This window comes from Rhinolophus hipposideros, assembly GCF_964194185.1.
Source record: "Rhinolophus hipposideros genome assembly, chromosome: X".
NCBI lineage: Eukaryota > Metazoa > Chordata > Mammalia > Chiroptera > Rhinolophidae > Rhinolophus > Rhinolophus hipposideros.
Window position 1 is genome coordinate 90,165,415 of NC_138046.1, and position 18,732 is coordinate 90,184,146.

At 38.6% G+C, this 18,732-nt stretch overlaps 1 protein-coding gene and 1 pseudogene across 2 annotated transcripts in view; both read right to left on the bottom strand.

Moving 5' to 3' along the window:
* Window positions 1-18,732, bottom strand: part of LOC308495219 (elongation factor 1-alpha 1-like) — a 110,709-nt pseudogene that overhangs the window by 74,340 nt on the left and 17,637 nt on the right. The gene's annotated exons all lie outside the window — the stretch shown is intronic.
* Window positions 16,967-18,431, bottom strand: LOC308494877 (26S proteasome regulatory subunit 4). The gene has a single exon (XM_081042850.1). The coding sequence runs from the start codon at window positions 18,423-18,425 to the stop codon at window positions 17,103-17,105; it is 1,323 nt and encodes a 440-aa protein (XP_080898976.1). The 5' UTR covers window positions 18,426-18,431; the 3' UTR covers window positions 16,967-17,102.

Genomic DNA, 18,732 nt, shown 5'->3' on the forward strand with positions numbered 1-18,732 from the left:
AGGAGTGTTTAATCACACAATTTGAGGTTTTGAAGTATGTGAAGATAAAGAAATGTGTTCAAGTCTCCCTTTTATTCAGTAGTGGGTCAAGGGATGGGATTTAAGCTTTCCTACTAATATTTAGAATGCACTGAATAGAAAACCAGGGGTTCTGTGTCTTGCCAGCTTTCGTGACATTAAAAATTGAGACAATGCCGCAGTGCTACATTCTCTTGCTCCAGATATCAAATATTCTGCTACCATTTTTAGTAACTTTATTTTTTCAGGACAGCCTCAAATTTAACTATTCTGTCCCACTATCAGAATATGAACACTTGCCTTCATATAATTTTTAGTTTGCTTATATTGTCATAATACCAATGGGCTTGTGAAAACAGTTGGACATATTCCACTACAACAAATTATAGGAAGTCCTTGTTTTGCAAACCGGGCAAAGCAATCTTAACCAATGGGAAAAATTACAAGTGTTCCGTAACCTTTAAAAATTGTCAAAAATATCAAAATTTCTTTTACTATTAACTATAAATGTATAGGAAAATAAAAAGCAGTAAAATTAATACTTATTCAGTACCCTGCAATTTGAAACATTACATACTTTGAGAATAAAATTTTTTTTTTGATATTGTAGAATGACTTTTATTGATGTGAAAAGATTTTTACCAGTGGTAATTTTAATTTTCTTCCTTTTGCTCATATCCATTTTCTAATCTTTCCATTGTTTTTTTTTTAATTAAAGTTTATTGGGGTGACAACTGTTAGTAAAGTTACATAGATTTCATGTATAAAATTCTATATGAAATCATCTATACTCCCATTGTGTGTTCACCACCCAGAGTCAGTTCTCTTTTCATCACCATATATTTGATCCCCTTTACCCTCATCTACCACACCTCTCCCCCCTTACCCTCTGGTAACCACTAAACTATTGTCTGTGTCTGTGAGGTTTTGTTTCTCATTTGCTTGTCTTGTGCTTTTGTTGTTTTTGGTTCATCTACCACATATCAGTGAAATCATATGGTTCTCTGCTTTTTCTGTCTGACTTATTTCGCTTAGCATTATATTCTCAAGATCCATTCATTTTGTCACAAATGGTCCTATTTCGTCTTTTCTTACCGCCAAATAGTATTCCATTGTGTATATATACCACAACTTCTTTGTCCATTTATCTATCGAAGGATATTTTGATTGTTTCCATGTCTTGGCCACCATAAATAAAGCTGCAATGAACATTGGAGCACACGTGTCTTTATGTATAAATGTTTTCAGATTTTTTGTGTAGATACCTAGCAGTGGGATTGCTGGATCATACGGTAATTCTATTTGTAATTTTTTGAGGAACCTCCCCACTGCCTTCCATAGTGGCTGCACCAGTCTGCGTTCCCACCAACAGTGGATGAGGGTTCCTTTTTCTCCACAGCCTCTCCAACACTTGTTACTATTTGTCTTGTTGATGGTAGCCATTTTAACTGGGGTGAGGTGATATCTCATTGTGGTTTTTATTTGCATTTCTCTGATGATCAGTGGTGATGTTGAGCAGTTTTTCATATGTCTATTTGCCATTTGTATGTCCTCTTTGGAGAAATAGCTCCTCAGGTCCTCTGCCCATTTTTCAATTGGGTTGTTTGTTTTTTTGTTGTTGAGTTTCATGAGTTCCTTGTATATTTTGTATATTAGCCCCTTATCGGAGGCACTGTTTGCGAAAATCTTCTCCCATTCAGTTGGTTGCCTCTTTATTTTGTCAATGGTTTCCTTTGCTGTGCAGAAGCTTTTAAGTTTCATATAGTCCTATTCATTTATTTTAGCTTTTACTTCCCTTGCCTTTGGAGTCAAATTCATAAAATGTTCTTTGAACCCAAGATCCATAAGTTTAGTACTTATGTTTTCTTCTATGCAGTTTATTGTTTCAGGTCTTATGCTTAAGTCTTTGATCCATTTTGAATTAATTTTGGTACATGGTGACAGATAGCAGTCCAGTTTCATTCTTTTGCATGTGGCTATCCAATTCTCCCAGCACCATTTATTGAAGAGGCTGTCTTTTCTCCATTGTATGTTTTTTGCTTCTTTGTCAAAAATTATCTGTCCATATTTATGGTTTCTTTTTCTGGGTTCTCAATTCTATTCCATTGGTCTACGTGCCTGTTTTTCTGCCAATATCATGCTGTTTTGATTATTGTAGCCCTGTAGTACAAGCTAAAGTCAGGCAGTGTGATACCTCCAGCATTGTTCTTTTTTCTTAAGATTGCTTTGGCTATTCGGGGTCTTTGTGGTTCCAAACAAATCTAATGATTTTTTTGTTCCATTTGTTTTAAAAATGCCATTGGGATTTTGATGAGAATTCCATTAAATCTGTATATTGCTTTGGGTAATATGGCCATTTTAACTATGTTGATTCTTCCAATCCATGAGCACTGAATGTCTTTCCATTTCTTTGTGTCTTCTTCAATTTCTTTCAAAAAGTCTTGTAGTTCTCAGCATATAGGTCCTTCACATCCTTGGTTAAGTTTATTCCTAGGTATTTTATTCTTTTTGCTGCAATTGCAAAAGGAAAAAATATTTTTCTTTGTGTAAAACTTATCAAGAGTAGTTTGAGCAGTGCTTGCCTCCTTCTCATCATATAACTTTGGATACAGAGCAAGCACCTTTTCAATGCCTTGGCAAATTGTCATACTCCTCTGTGAGTATGAGTCAGCTTCCAACATTTTGTCCTTTGCACTTTCAATGTTGTTGAGTATCTGTAAGAGTTCCTTCAATGTGAAGTTTCTGCCGGAGTCACTGACTCTGGGACATCTTCATTGTTTTCACCGCATCCACTTTCTTCATTTATAAGTTTGATTAGTTCCCCTTCACTAAGTTCTTCTGACTGCATATCTAGTCTCTTGAGGATGGAGGCATGGTCAACATTCTCACAGTTAGCTATTTTTTCTATAACTCCATTTATTTTCAATTCAAATTTAAGTCCCAGTGTTACCACTTTTTGTTTCTTTGATGCACTTTCATCTTTGTTGGCCAATTTCCTCTTTCCATTTTTGTAAAATGTCACATGGATTAATCACTAGGGAACAAGTAGGCAACACAAGTACATGTTTTGCTGTCCTTGTGGGAACTGATAATAGATTCACAGTGACCAATCATCGACAGGATTTGAAAAGAAGTGATGTGATTTGTTACTAATTGTGATGTACATTTGCTATTTATGTAGTGATTTGTGGACCAAAGAACAAGCAGAGAAGTTTGTACTTTATGCAACTACTCGGTGTTAATATACCATGGTAACTGAAATTGAAATCACATTGTTGGAGGACTAGTGCTATTAATTAAACTGGTATCTCAAATTTTTGTATACCAAAAGCATGTAAAGCAACGACTGCCTGTATAGCAAAACCATGAGATCCCATAGCCTCTCTCTAACAACTCTGAGTAAATGAGTGCTTTGTCAGGGTTAGCATCAGAGTTTAATTTGCACAAGGAACTTGTCAATCATGGGATGACTCCAGATGTCCCTAGAACTCTTACTAAATGCCCCTCCACCTTGCTCATCGGAAAGAAGATGGCTTAGGGTTATGACCAAGACCCTTAGATATCTGGGACTGAACACTTGTAAGGAAGAGGACAATGACAGGCTCAAAGCCCACTTCTGAAGATTGTGGTGGAAGTATGAGGGCTCACATGAGGCAAGTATCTGGTGGCACCTGTGACCTGGAGAAGACCCCTGAGAAGACACATTGGGTTCAGCCACTGTCTCAAATTCCTGAAAGAGCCTGACAGCATTACATTCAGTAACCAACAGGACTTCCTGAACAGCTGCCCACTGAGGATGCTGCTGAGAAAGGAACTATGCACTGTTACACAACAGAAGGATCTGGGACTATTCTCTCTTGTACAGAGAGAGTTGTAGAGAGATACTACTGAGAGAAACAGTGGAAAAAACATCTAGGAGGGTCTGTTTCGTGGTTTCTTTGGCTACTATTTATAACCTACATGATATTTTGTAAACCTCACACAGAAAAACTTACTTTTTCATTCAACAAGTAATTACAGAGTACCAACTCTAGCCTGCACTATGCAGGCCCTGGGATAAGGTAGTTATAGTAACAGACTTTTCAGGAAGGTGGCCATTAAATGGCTAATGACACAGCTGATCATTTAATTAAATAAATATATCTAGATAAGTGCCACAAAAGAGATTCACATGGTGGCATGACAATGCGTAAGGAAGAGCGGGTACTTGGGGCAGGCTTTCTTGAGGGAGTGACAGTTCAGCTGAACTTTGAATGAAATGTAGGTTGGATTTCCCAAAGGTCTGGCATGTTCCCTATATTTGGAAGATGTATATTGTTACATAGAAAGCTATTTGTTCCTTATTTCTCTTCTAGACTAAAAGAAAAGTCCTCTAAATTTTATAGATTTGCATTATTTTTACAAAGCACAAAATTTTAAGCCAGCTTGGCCTGCTCTGGACCTCATTTAGGGGATTACTGTGCAAGAACCTGCCCTGATCTCCTGCCTTGGTCCATACTCTGACTATCATCCCATACACCTCATTTTCCCTACTCTGGCCTTGCCTTTCTCCACAGATTTGGCATACACTGTTGACAACCTGGCTACAAACTAGGCTCTTCTGAGCAGCTCTGATTCTCTATGCCAGTGTCCAGCCCTCCTACACTGACACTGCATCCATGAGCATGGCTGCCTCTTGATTAACCACAGCCTCACTCACAGGACTCAGACAATTTTGTTAAATGCATACAGTAAGAAATCCAAGACGTTCTATCCTAGTCCCTCTAAAATGGAAGGTCTTTAAAGGCAGAACCAGGGTCTCATTCCACCCAAGCAGTACTCCTAGCAAAGTTATCAGCAATTCATCTATAAACATCCCAGCTCCCTACCCCTGTGGCAGGGGACATGGGCATAGCTCTGAGATGTGTGCTTGACACTCTCCTAGAGGTCCCCAGTGGGACTGAACCCTAATTGTCCACAGTGATAATGTACTTGATACTGTACCCTTTATTGTCTGTCTTTCCTTCCTTCTCTCACTTCCACACTCTTGTGACAGTGTTTCCTGAGATTGTCTCCCAGACAAACTACTTGCACTGAAAACCTTGTCTCAGCATCTGCTTCAGGGAGAACACAAACTCAGTCAGCTGCCTATAAGCAAGTGCTGTCTTCCTGGAAATACGCTAAGTATTTGACACGCCTCGTTTAAATTAATCTTCAAGACAACTTTGGGAGGTATTTATTGTTGTTGTTTTCCATATCTTACAGGTAAGAAGTTGAGGCCCTGAGAAGTAAGGAACTGGCCCTAGATCATACAGTAAGTTAACAGTGAAGCTGGGATTCCAAACTAGACAGTCTGACTCCAAAACTGCATCCTTAACAACAACCCAAAGTTTTAAGTTTTAGAAACATAGTTTTTTTCAGCAATCAGGTCACTACATTAATTTAAACTGAGCTCACCAAGTACCACTTGGTGAAGGTTACCTGCATGCATGAATGCTCTAGGAACGATTTGTACTCACGCTGCTTTCTTCTAAGGCTAATCCTACTTTAGGGCCTTCTGGTCAACAGTACTCCAAGATACAGATTATATCTTTGACTGTGTATAAAATATTATTAGGGTAATTATCAGGTTTTATCCTAATTTTTACAAAATCCAAAGAGTCCAAATGAGTGAAGTTTGACTGTATATTGAAATGTATAAAAGCTGACACATGTAAAAGCTAAAATATGAGTATAAATCTTACTTCATATTTGAAGATGGGGTCAAAAAAAGGTGGTTGAAAGGAAGAGGAAATTTTCCTATACGAAAAGCAGAAAATAAAGAACAAGCAGTGGGAGCTAAAAATCTAAAAGACAGCTAAAGAAGTTCTGAATTATAACTCCCAGGGTTTTAAGTGTTGAGATGAGTTTTCTCCATGTGAAACAAAAGGCAAATCAGTTAATGAGGCTGAAGGTGAAGTGTTATGAATCTGCAGAGAAAGCAAGCTGACAGCTTGACTGGCATATTGAATGAGTGGAGAAAAATGAGTAGAAGATTTATCAGAGAAAATTTACAGATACCTTTTTAACCTCAGAAATGAGCAAGGATGTAGATGAGAAAAAAATGCCGTCATCATAAATAGCTAAGAATTATGGGCCCTGATTGTCTATAAACAGAAAGGATTTGTCCAAAGTGATGTAAAATTTCATTGATGCATCTAAGGGTGAGAATGAGACAAAGTCATTGGGGTAGAATACCTATAAATTAGAATTCAGAATTAACATCTAATGCCCCTGAGGTATCCAGCAAGACCCAGATCCTTTGAAGACCAATGTTCTGGTCCCAACACAAACAAAAATAATTGGGGCCAAAGATCACAGAGGCAGGAGTAGAAGTATTTGTGGATTTTGTCTTCCCTCCATCACTTGCTTTCCATTTCGAGCCCTGATCTTTTGACTAGGTGAGCTTTCAACCACATACCTTCTTTGTTTCATGGTTTGTTGCTTTTTCTCTGAATGCTTAGTTAGACAGTATATCTGGTGAACTTTTCCACTTGGCCCCTTCACCATTCCTGTGACTTCTACCACGCAGATAGCCTTAGAGTTCAGAGTCCATCTTCGGTTCTGGATTTGTTCCTGAGGGTTACACTCCAAACATGAAGAATACCAAATAGCTGACAAGATAGCTGGGGGGACATGAGTACCAGGGGCCCTCCAACTTCCAAGGCAGAGCAGTGACTTGAAAGTCATGGGACCCATTGGTTTTTGGCCCAGTCAGCTTCATGGTTACAGCTGTGACCAGGACCAAATGAGGTCAATGTCTCTTAAGATTATCCTCCATGGGCTGTGCACTGTGAGACATTTTCTTAACTTGCGGTGGGTCACACATCTATTCTTTTCTGTATCTTAAGGCACTGTTGAATGTAGATTACTCTAAAGTAGGTGTATTAATCAGTTTTCCAGAGAAACAGAACCAGTAGAAAACTGTGTGTGTGTGTGTAACAGAGGGTGTCCCCAAAATGTATACACATTTTAAGAAAGGAAAAAAACTGTATTAAAATTGTCATACTCAACGTAGTTCATCAAAAGATGAATACAAGTCATGCTTGACTTCTGCAATTACAAGAGGTGCTCAAAGTGGTTACCATTAGCATAATTTTAATAGTTTTTCCTTTTTTAAAATGTGTATACATTTTTTGGCACTCCCAGTATATACATACATATATATATATATATACACATATATATCATATATTATATATTATATATATGTAATATATATTATATATTATATATAATTATATATTATATATAATTATATATTTATATTATATATTATAATTATATATATAATTATAATTATATAAATATATTATATATTATAATAATTATATATTATATAATATATAATATATGATATATATGTATATATTATTTAATATATAGAGAGTGGGGGGGTGGGGAGAGAGGGGGAGAGATTTATCATAAGGAATTCGCTCACATAATTATAGAACCTGAGAAGTCCCAAGATCTGCAGTTGGCAGGTGGAGACCTAGGACAGCTGGTGGTATAGTTCCAGTCAGAGTCTGAAGGCCTGAGAACCAAGAGAGGCAATGGTGTAAATTCCACTGCAAGGGCAGGAGAAGGTTGGTGTCACAGTTCAAGTAGTCAGGCAGGCTAAGTTCTCTTTTACTTAGTGTTTTGGTTCTATTCAGGTCTTCAATTGATTGGATGAGGCCCACCCACATTAGGGAGGGAGTAAATCAGATGGATTCAAATACCGGGGATGTGAAAAGAAATGTATACAAGTGGACACAAGTGGAGCAACTTTGGTCAATGTTGCTCAAGCAGTAGTTCACCGTAAACAGAAGTGTCTAGATGCTGATGGTAACCACTTTGAGCACCTTTTGTAATTGCAGAAGTCAAACGTGACTTGTATTCATCTTTTGTTATCGGTGTATATTGAGTATTACAATTTTAATAACTTTTTCCTTTCTTAAAACGTGCATACATTTTTTTGCACCCTCTGTATTAATCTCATCCAGAAATATCCTCACAGGACACACCCAGAATAATATCAGACCAAATTGCTGGGTACCCCTGTGGCCTAATCAAGTTGCCATAAGTTAACCATATCAGTAAGATATGTGGTACCCACTTTCTAGGAGATATTATAGGAGGGCTCCCCACCCCCACCCACCAATCAAAATGTCTATCCCACCCTTCTGTCAGTTCAGGAATAAATTAGAATAATGGAAAGACATTTTATGTATGTATGTACTTATTTATTTTTTAACAATGATGGTGCAAGGGTCCAGAAGACTGATGAAAAGCCTTCATTTCTGCTCCTGTCTTTTCCAGTCTCTGGAAAGCCTTGTAAATTTAGGACAGGACCCGTGACTTTTTACTCATCACAAGAGTAAAAAATGGACAGGCTTAGAAAAAGATGAAAGGGGGAGAGTCATCTAATACAATATGGCTAACTCCTATGTATTAAGAAATAATACAAATTATAATAAAAAGTTTTCCCAAAAATTGGTACTGATGTCCTGATATACCACCAGTTGGTCCTCTTTCCTCCTAGCTTCCAACTTTTTCCCCCTCAACCTGCATCTGCTGCTAGAAAGTGACCACTGTAAGTCACCAGAAGGTTCCTTCTTGTCATGCTTAAATTACTTGTTGGTTGGGATCTTCCATTTATGTAGAGACAGTATCCAGATGCCTTATGCCTTATTTTATACAAGGCTAACCAATAGCCAGAAATGTGATGAGTTTTGGTAACTGAAATTCCTGAATTCCTTTTGGGTTCCATTTGGAACCAGATTTCACTACAGTTTTAATAGTCATTCCTGGTTGCTACTTTTGTTTTGTTTGTTTGTTTTGTTTTGTCTCATTGTCAAATATGAGAAGTTCTGTAAAGATAGAGTGAGCAAACATCACAATTTGCAAGGGACAGTTTCAATTTATGACTATTGCCTTGACTTAATTTGTTAATGATCCCTTTTTTCACTCTCAAAAATCCCAGTATGGATGACAAATCATAAGTTCACCCTATAAATAGGGTCATTTTGAACAGATTAATGTTAACTTAGTCTCATGGGTAAATGTTAAACAGTTCATTGGGTTCCTCTGTGCTTTCCTGAAACCAGATTTGAACTCCAGCAAAGGTGTTTCTGGGTGCTAAGGTAAATCTCTGAAAAGGAGGTCCTTTTTGGAGTTGTCTCCACTATGCCGCTTCAAAGACTACTCAGAATTTCTGTATATTTTATTTTTTTCAAAAATTTTTATTGGGGGAATATTGGGGAAGTGTGTTTCTCCTAGGGCCCATCAGCTCCAAGTCGTTGTCCTTCAATCTAGTTGTGGAGGGCGTAGCTCAGCTCCAAGTCCAGTCCCTGTTTTCAATCTTAGTTGCCGAAGGCGCAGCCCACTATCCCATGAGAGAATTGAACCAGCAACCTTGTTGTTGAGAGCTTGTGCTCTAACCAACTGAGCCATCTGGTCATCCATGATCTTAAATCATCTACTCTCTTGGTCTTTCAAGTTCTGCTCCAAAAGTCGATTCCTGGAACCCAAAGTTTTTTAGCAGTATTTTAATTTTAACCCAAGTCATCTATCCTTTCCTTCAAACTTAATTTTTAAAAGTTTGTCTTTGAAAATCTGATGGCTTTGATCCCTGTGATGAACCTGCATTTACCCATGTGTTTTTCACTTTAGACAGCAGAATTTTTTTTCTCACTATGTCTGTGTCAGTAGGATTTTCCAGGTTCATTGGAGCCCAAGTTGCTGCTCAAGACTGTTCATTTAACTTAGCCTATTTGATTGCACCTAAATGTGAGACAAAATAATCCTCATCTTTCTGATGCACTTTTGGAATCACCATTCAATTCATTGTTATGGAACATTTGCCCCAGTAAAAACCTATACTTGAATCAATAGTCAAGGGGTGAAATAAGAAAGAATAAGGGTTGTGTGTCATAGCCAGACAAAAGCTGGACTGGTTGGGGGGCACCTGACTGAGGGAAGGGGAAATTTCCTGGTGCCCTGAGCCCCCCGGAAGACTTAGGGATGAACCTTCTTCTCTTTCTTTCCTTTCTTCTCCGTTTACCTCTCCTCTTCTCTGACTTGCCTTTGTTTTCCTTTGCTCCCAACCTCTTGTCCTCTCTTCTCCATCTCCTTCCCTTGCTTCTCCTTTCTTCTACCTTTCCTTTCTTGTTTTTCCTTTATCCCTTCTACTCCTTTTGTACCTCACAATTTGTACTCTTTCCTCACTCTGCTTGTGGCCCTATCATTGGCTCCATCTTGCAATGGATATGAAAATTTCTCATTTGTCTAACCTCTTAGACTAACAAAAGCTAGGAATTATCTCCCCAGAAAAGAGCACAGATGTGCAAATTGAACATACAACTTCTGGGAGTTGACGATGCCTGAAGTTTTCCAGGTTAACAACTTCTGTGATAAGTGTACTGGTGGTCCACTTTTTGTCATAAATCAAGTAATAAAAATGGTTTCAAGGAGCCACCTTAAGGAGATAAAACTAACTTTAATGAAATTTGGCAAGTAGGTAATCAGCATGAATGTTAAAAGTACAACTGAAACTAATATATTGCATGTTAGCTATATTTTAATAAAAATATTTTTAAAATAATAAATAATTAAATAAAAACTCTAAAAAAACAGATTATACTATATTATATAGCAGGCAGGGAACTTTGGGAAAACATATAAGATCCAGCACAATTTCAGATATCCACACACTCATGAAGTTGGCTGTTAAATGATGCTGAAAATAGAAACACAGCATCATCTACCTGATGACATTCATAGCTATGGCTACAAATACAACTATCATTGGTGGGAGCTGTAGGTGACACCTTCTGAATACTACAAAACCCTAAAGCCTTATATACATACTTGTAAAGAGTGGCATCAAAGTAAATTTAGCTAATCAATAAATGTAATAGCTCTGAGTGATTCTTTTTGTAAATGAATATTCTGAACATTGAAAAATAACTTTAGGCTATTAGGAGTTATTTTTGTTTTACATACACATACACACACACACACACATACACACACACACACACACACACACACACACACTTCCTTTAGTACCTTTTCTTTCCAAAATATATTTTAAAACTTCTTCCTCAAGGTACTATCCTATCTATAAGAAAACACAGTTTTGCATATTTGTCTTCTTTCCCCAAATCTCCATTTGGATTTTTTTTCTCATTTCCTACTTACTATCCAGTAGAAACAGATGGCAATTTTATATTCAAAGGAATTTGCATGACATAAATGCTCTATTAAATAAGCATAACAGAATGTATTTTTCTATTGTAAAATTTTAATGTAATCTCATTTCCATCTGGGAATTCTTTAAAGCAAGGTTAAATTTTTAGTAATGTAAGTGAATGATATATTAAAAATGAAACAGGAGCCATTTATCCAAAGTATCAACAATATTAATATTATATATTTTTAAATGTCATCATTTATTTGAAACATAATTATAGAATGACTCAAAACCACACAGAGACTTACTTTTAAAAGTGTATATTACATTTTCCCACTGATACTTAGCTGTATTTAAACAGTGGTGGCTGGATTTTTAAAGGGAGGAAGCACTATATCATTATCATGTGTTTGTCCTTTGAACAAATTTGGCCCATAGGGCATTGACCTTCTAAAATCAAAACCAACGGTGCCACATCAATGAATCAATAGTGTTAGGTCTGCTCTCTCCTCTTTCGTCCTAGATTCAGTTCTAGGGGTTATGTGAACTTAAGATAAAAAGGAATATGATGAAAATAACTTGGCTAGCTGGAAAAAAACCAAAAAACTCACTTGGAAAATGGAGAGGAATCAAGTGTACCAGTTAAATGGCATTTTTTCTTTTTGGTAAACATCTCTAAGTTATCATGACAAACTGACCAACACAAGTGTGTGTTGACAGTTAACACCTGATTATCTAGGAAAATGAAAGGCATAAATGATCCAAAACATAATATTTTAAATCATTTAAAAAATTGTTTCACTTAGCATTTACTTTGTTGCTGTGTTTTTCTTAAACAACAATTAAAATCATTTTACTTTGCCCACTTCAGTGGGGCAAACCTCAGTCTGGTGGTGAGGGGTACAGACTCTTTGGAGTGTGCTGTGATGAGGAAGATCCACATCAAGTGAAATATTTACCACAGAAATATTTATCCATAGAAAGTAGAAGCTATAATAATAATTGGTATATAACACTATACAATTTATGAATTTCACATATATGTTCCCCAACCTTGGGAAACAGGAAAGTTATGTATAATTATTACCCATAGCTTACAGATGGATGCGTGAAGAGAGAGAGAGAGAGAGAGAGAGAGAGAGAGAGAGAGAGAGAGAGAGAGAATAATAGGATTTGGTTTTTAATTGTCCATGTAGACACCTAAATTTCAGTTTAATGCAAACCCCAGGTATATCCCTCCTAATTGCCATAGACAACTTTTCTCAATTTTGGTAATATAGATGTAACACATTATTCTCTTGCATACTATGTATGAAGCTACCAGGTTTTACCTCTACCCCGTGTGGCATCCAAACCAGAGACTTTGCACATGCATATTGTCTCTCAGTATTTGCCAATCCTATCGAAGTCGGACTTTTTTCCAGGTTAATAGCTGTTTTAGATGAGTGTTTTGATAATGGGAACTCTTTGAAAGGAGGCTGCTAGCCATTCAAATATGAACTTTTCCGCATTAATTAATCTATTCCTCCACTTATCAAATATGTATTGAGTGGATCACTGGTGTGCAAAGCACTATCTGGGCCATGGGAGGTAATTAGAATAGGAATAGGAATTAGAAGTGGTTCTGGCCTGCAAGAAGTTAAACACAAATTTCAAATCATAAAACCAGCAGGAAAGTATTTGGGGGGAGCTTGGATACTAAAAATTTAGCTCCTCCCAAGACAAGGTGTTGTGTTGGTGGTGGTAGTTTGTGATTTTTAATCCTTCTCAACTGATATGGGGCAAAACAATTTTTGTACATTTGAAGGACCTAATTCAGCGATTTCAAACTTTAGCGCACTAAAAAATCACCAAGGGAACTTGTTTAAAATGAGATGCCTGAGCCCCAAACCCAAATATTCCAATTTAATTTCTTAAGTAGGGCCAGTGAATTTGAATTTTGACACCCCCCCCCCAACCTCACACATTCAAATAAATGAGTTCAAGGAATTCAAATAGCCCTCAAAATGTTTTCCAACAAAGTATCCTTTACTTGTGGGCCTTGCACATCTAGTCATATCCTTTCTTTGGAACCTGATTCATAAAAGAAACTGAGAACTCCCAATGCCTTGAGTTCTCATAAAGTGGGTGAATCCTTCTCTGTTCAAAATGAACTTTCTGTATATTTTCCTGAAGCACATACTATTTACCTTGATTATAGAGATGTAAACATATTCTGCCCTGTATTCTGGTTTGGGTCTCACTTAATTGTGGGCTACCAAAGGCATGGACTTCACAGTTAACAATCTCATGCCTGCCCTGCCTTGAATTAAGAGGTTTGCAACAAATGCTCATTTTATTGAATTAAGGACAAGATTTTGAAAATTAGAAATGTGTATGTTTTCCTATTGTAGGAACTGCTTGAGGTATTTAAGGTGATTCTCCTCTACTGCGCAGCAGTAAGCCGAAAGCCCTAGGTAGGGTTCTTTCCATACTAAACGCTGTTTTAAAGGGCTGCTCCCCATGTTCCATGCTTCCCTTGGGCCCACCACAACCACAGACTCTTGCTTTTGTGAATGTCTGTGCTAAATTCATGCAAAATGGATAATTTACTTAACTTGTATTTTCCTAAACTATTTTCTCATGTAACACTTGGATCCAAATAGAAAATTTTCACTGAAATGATGAACCCATTGTAAACTTTTTAAATGAGGTTTCTATGCTGGTCTTGTTTGATTAGTTATGAGCATTAAAGACACACACACACACACACACACACGAAACATCTGCAAAACTGTCCGTGTACATCAATCCATTGCATTACTCAAAAATATAGAAGAAAATTAGTTAAATGAAAACACACAACAGTGAATGTGTCTGCTGGGAGTATTTCCTTGTGTTTTACATTATCACAGCTAAACATTAAGTCAGACCCCTAACTTGATTTTAATGTATTTAAGCAGTAACCATCAAGGCACAGAGTACTTTCTGGGAATTAATGAGCAGCAAGAAGAGTTGATGGCCCAAAGTCAAACCAAGGACCGTTAACCCCAGCTGCCTATTAATTCTACAGGAAATGCCTGGCAGTGAGGTTGGTATTACTATTTATAAGCCCTTTATATATGAAGAAAAGAAATACATATACCCCCCCTGCTGTGCCTTCATTTCACAGAGTGCTGTGGGAAAGCAGGGAGCTGAATCACACTGTTGTTGCTGCATCAGACCTGTTGTGCTAAATTAAAAGTAGTTATCAAAATGAAGGCTTTGGTCTACAACCAAAGACATACGTAAGAGCCCCCGCACTACCCTCCTCTTCCTCATCCCCACCAACTAGTAAATTAAATGGAAATAGTAATGGCAGCACCTTCCCAGGACGTTTTTTAATGAGGTCTAATACACATGCAGTAAAGTGCATAAACCTTAAGCATACAGCTTGATATAATTTTTAGATATGTACTCACCTGCATTATGATGCAGATCAAGGTTTAGAACATTTCCAGAACCCCAAAAGCCTTCCTCATTCCTTCTCCCAGGCAGTACTGAGGTAGATGATGTTGGATCTGCTAGCAGTTTCTGAGTGTGGGCTGGGATCATGTCTCGTGAAGCCGAAGAATGGAAACACGGACCAGGGAGAGGCAAAAAGTTTTTTAAAAAGGATAGTTTATTCCATCTCTTTGTCACATTAATTTTTTCTATTGTCTTTTCGTTCTCTATTTCATTTAGTTCTGCTCTGATTTTTGTTATTTCCTTTCTTCTGCCAACCTTGGGTTTTGCTTGTTCTTCTCTTTCTAGTTTTTTAAGGTGTAACATGAGGTTATTTATTTGGGATTTTTCTTGTTTCTTGAGATAGGCCTGTAATGATATAAATTTCCCTCTTAAAACTGCTTTCACGGCATCCCAAAAATTTTGGTAGGATGTATTTTCATTGTCATTTGTTTCTATGTATCTTTTGATCTCTCCTCTAATTTCTTCTTTGACCCAGTCGTTCTTTAAAAGTATGTTGTTTAATCTCCATGTATTTGTGTTTTTTCCTGCTTTCTTTTTGCAGTTGATATGGGATTTATAGACGATGTAATACAGAATTGTACACCTGAAATCTATGTAAATTTTCTAACAATTGTCACCCCAATAAATTTAATTAAAAAAAAAAAGGATAGTTTATTAGAGGCAGGAGAAGAGGTTGCAGCTCCCAAGCAGGAGGGGGTCCCGAATGGGGGTGCCCCATGACTGAGGCAAAAGCTCATACTTTTATACTTTCCCTTGCCTGCTTGGGGAAGGGGAGCTGTTTGAAGAAGGGAACTTGTTTGAAGAAGGGAACTGGCGCCTTTTAATGAAATTTGTCTATCAGGTTTGTTCTGCTTGCCTGTCCTAAGGAATTAGCAAAGTAACCAACTCTTATCTATCAGATCTGCTCCGTTTGTCAGGCCAAAATGAATTTTATGATTAATCTCAGGGCCTTGTTACATTATGTCTTGGAGTGAAGGTGTGATTTCAAAACCTGAAGTTTTAGGTTATGGCTGTCTTTTGTTTATTCCACCAGGGACCTCCCTGTCTACCTAGGGACATGCTAACTCTCCTATATCAGTACCCCATCATGGATAATCACAATTCTGCCCTCAATCCCAGAGTTGTCTCACTTTTTCCTAAATATCATATACGTGGAATCGTACTTTATAAGTATGTGTGTACTCTTTTTGTGTCTATTTTTTTTCTCTCACTCAACACTATGTCTGTGTGGGGACAGAGTCCCAGAAAGCAGTTTCCAGGCTCTTGGCCTCATGTGGAAAGGTGCTGGCTTGGGTAATAGATGGCCATCAGCTGTGACTAGTTGGCCATCAACTGTAACCAGTTAGCCATTGGCCACTGATATAACTGCCATGGCTGAGCTAGCAAGTGGGGATTGCAGTTAGCAAGTAATGATGGTTGGCAGAGAAGTGGACGGCAGGCTGTGGACCCTGTGGCTCCCACTTCCTGTGTCTCCAATTCAGCTGCCAGGGAGAATACAGTGGTATGACTCCTCTATCTATGGCTCCGTGGGTGTTCCGTTTTGGCCTCACCATATCCTGCGTTCTTGTGCTGGGGAGCGGGAGCTGAGACCCTGCATAATAGTCTGTAAGCTTCATACATGTTGTTGCATGTCACTCTTTTTCATTACTGCTCCAGAGTAACTTTTAAATGCTCTACAGTTATAAAAAAAATAAAAACAAAGCCAGGAAACCTTTTTTCCTTTTTGTGGGCTATGAGAAGCTTTTATGCCTCTAAGCTTGAATGCCTAGATTCTGTTTGCCCTGAGAAAGTAACGTATTTACGGGTCCTGGAACACTAAAGACCAACAGCACTGTGTGTTTAGGACATAATAAATCCCACCTGTGGTGAAGCAACTGCTTTATAAGGCTGTTTTGAGGACAGGCTAATCAGAATTATGTATAAACAACAATCATAAAATGTAGTTGAGGCATCTTCCCTAACCTGCCACCCTCTACCCCATTATGAAAAAAAGTATTTTAAAGTTGTCACGCAGGAGACCCTGCTCGCTGCGCCATTTGTCGTGCGGGGCCTCCTGTGGGATCTCAGCTCCCGATCCCCACATAAGAATGCAGGACATGGTGAGGCCAAAAAGGAACATCCACGGAGACATAAGTAGGGGAGTCATATCACTATATTCTCACCGGCGGCATCCGCCTCTCTGCAACCCGTTCTTTTTTTTTTTTTTTTTTTTTTTTTTTTTTTGCTTGAGAAAGAGCGTGCTTTATTGGGCAGAGATAACTGCACATCATGTTCAGAAAGGTACACAGAAGGTTTTGCTAATGAACAGCAACTGGGACGTGGATTCCTCTGGACACCTTCCCCAACTTCATCCCTCTAAGGGATAGGGCACCCCAACCATTTCCTTGAAGGCAACTGCGGTTTGCTAGAGATACAGCCCCTCAGGGGTGCCTTCCTGTTTTTTATAGAGAACATTTTCTTTAGATTTTTTGAAGTCTTCATTTGTTACTTTCATTCTACGTTCTCTCAAGGCCATCAGACCAGCTTCTGTACAGATTGCCTTGATGTCAGCACCAGAGAGGTCATCTTTAGCCATGATCAAGTCATCCAGTGTGACGTCATCAGCCAGCGTCATTCTGCTTGTGTGGATCTGAAAGATGCGCTTCTTGGTCTTTTCGTCAGGCAGCGGGAACTCAATCTTCCTGTCGATGCGGCCTGGTCTGATAAGTGCTGGATCCAGAGTTTCTATTCGGTTTGTAGCCATGATAACTTTTACATCTCCCCTTGAATCAAATCCATCCAATTGGTTCAACAGTTCCAACATTGTTCGCTGAATTTCTCTCTCACCACCGGAATTTGAGTCATATCTTTTTGTCCCAATGGCATCAATCTCATCAATAAACACGATGGATGGTGCGTGTTCTTCAGCAACTCGAAACAATTCCCGAACGAGTTTTGGCCCGTCGCCTAGATACTTCTGAATAAGTTCAGAGCCAACCACTCTCAGGAAAGTGGCCGAGGTTTGGTTTGCTACTGCTTTGGCTAATAAGGTTTTACCTGTGCCAGGTGGGCCATAGAGAATGACCCCCTTAGGGGGCTTTATACCCATCTCTTCATAGTATTCAGGATGAGTGAGAGGAAGCTCCACAGATTCCTTAATTTCCTGGATTTGGTTGTCCAACCCCCCAATGTCAGCATAGGTCTCCTGTGGGGCCTTTTCCACCTTCATCACTGTGACCAAGGGGTCCGTGTCATCCATCAGCACTCCTATCACGGCATGCACCTTGTGGTTGAGCAGGACCGAGCAGCCTGGCTCCAGCAGATCTTTGTCTACAAATGAAAGGATGCTGACATAATGTTCTGAACCCACAGATGTAGACACAATGGCGTGATTGTCATCAATGATCTCTTCCAAGGTTCCTACCGACATTGGGGTCCCCCTAAGATCATCCACCTTTGATCTTTCCTCCTCTTGCTTTTCTTCTAAAGGCTTCATTTGTTCCTGATTTCTAATGAATTCTTCCTCCATGAGAAGAAAGTCTTTAATTCTCTCTAACTTCAATAATTTTAACCGGCACTGAGTGTGAGGTGTCACCAGTGGCAGTTTGCTGGCGGCATCTGGTCCCTTTGTTTTCTTCTTCTTTTTCCCCACTCTGGTTGGGACGGGAGGTTCATATTTCTTTTTCTTGTCCTTGTCATCCTTCTTGCCACCTCCAGGACCATGACCACCACTCTGACTTTGACCCATCTTGATGCTGCTTGCAACCCGTTCTTGCTAGCCCCCATGTTTTCTTCTAGCATAGCCACAGCAGTTATATTAGTGGCCAATGGCTTACGGGTTACAGCTGACGGCCAACTAGCCACAGCTGATGGCCATCCAATCACAGTTGATGGCCATTTACTACCCGAGCCAGCACCTTTCTATGTGAGGCTGAGAGCCTGCAAACTGCACTCCTGGCTCTGTCCCCACAAAGTGATTCTTTATGACTTTTGTCCCTATAACACTTCATAAATGTAGGTGTTGTTTTCTCCAATTTACAGATGGAGAAACTAAG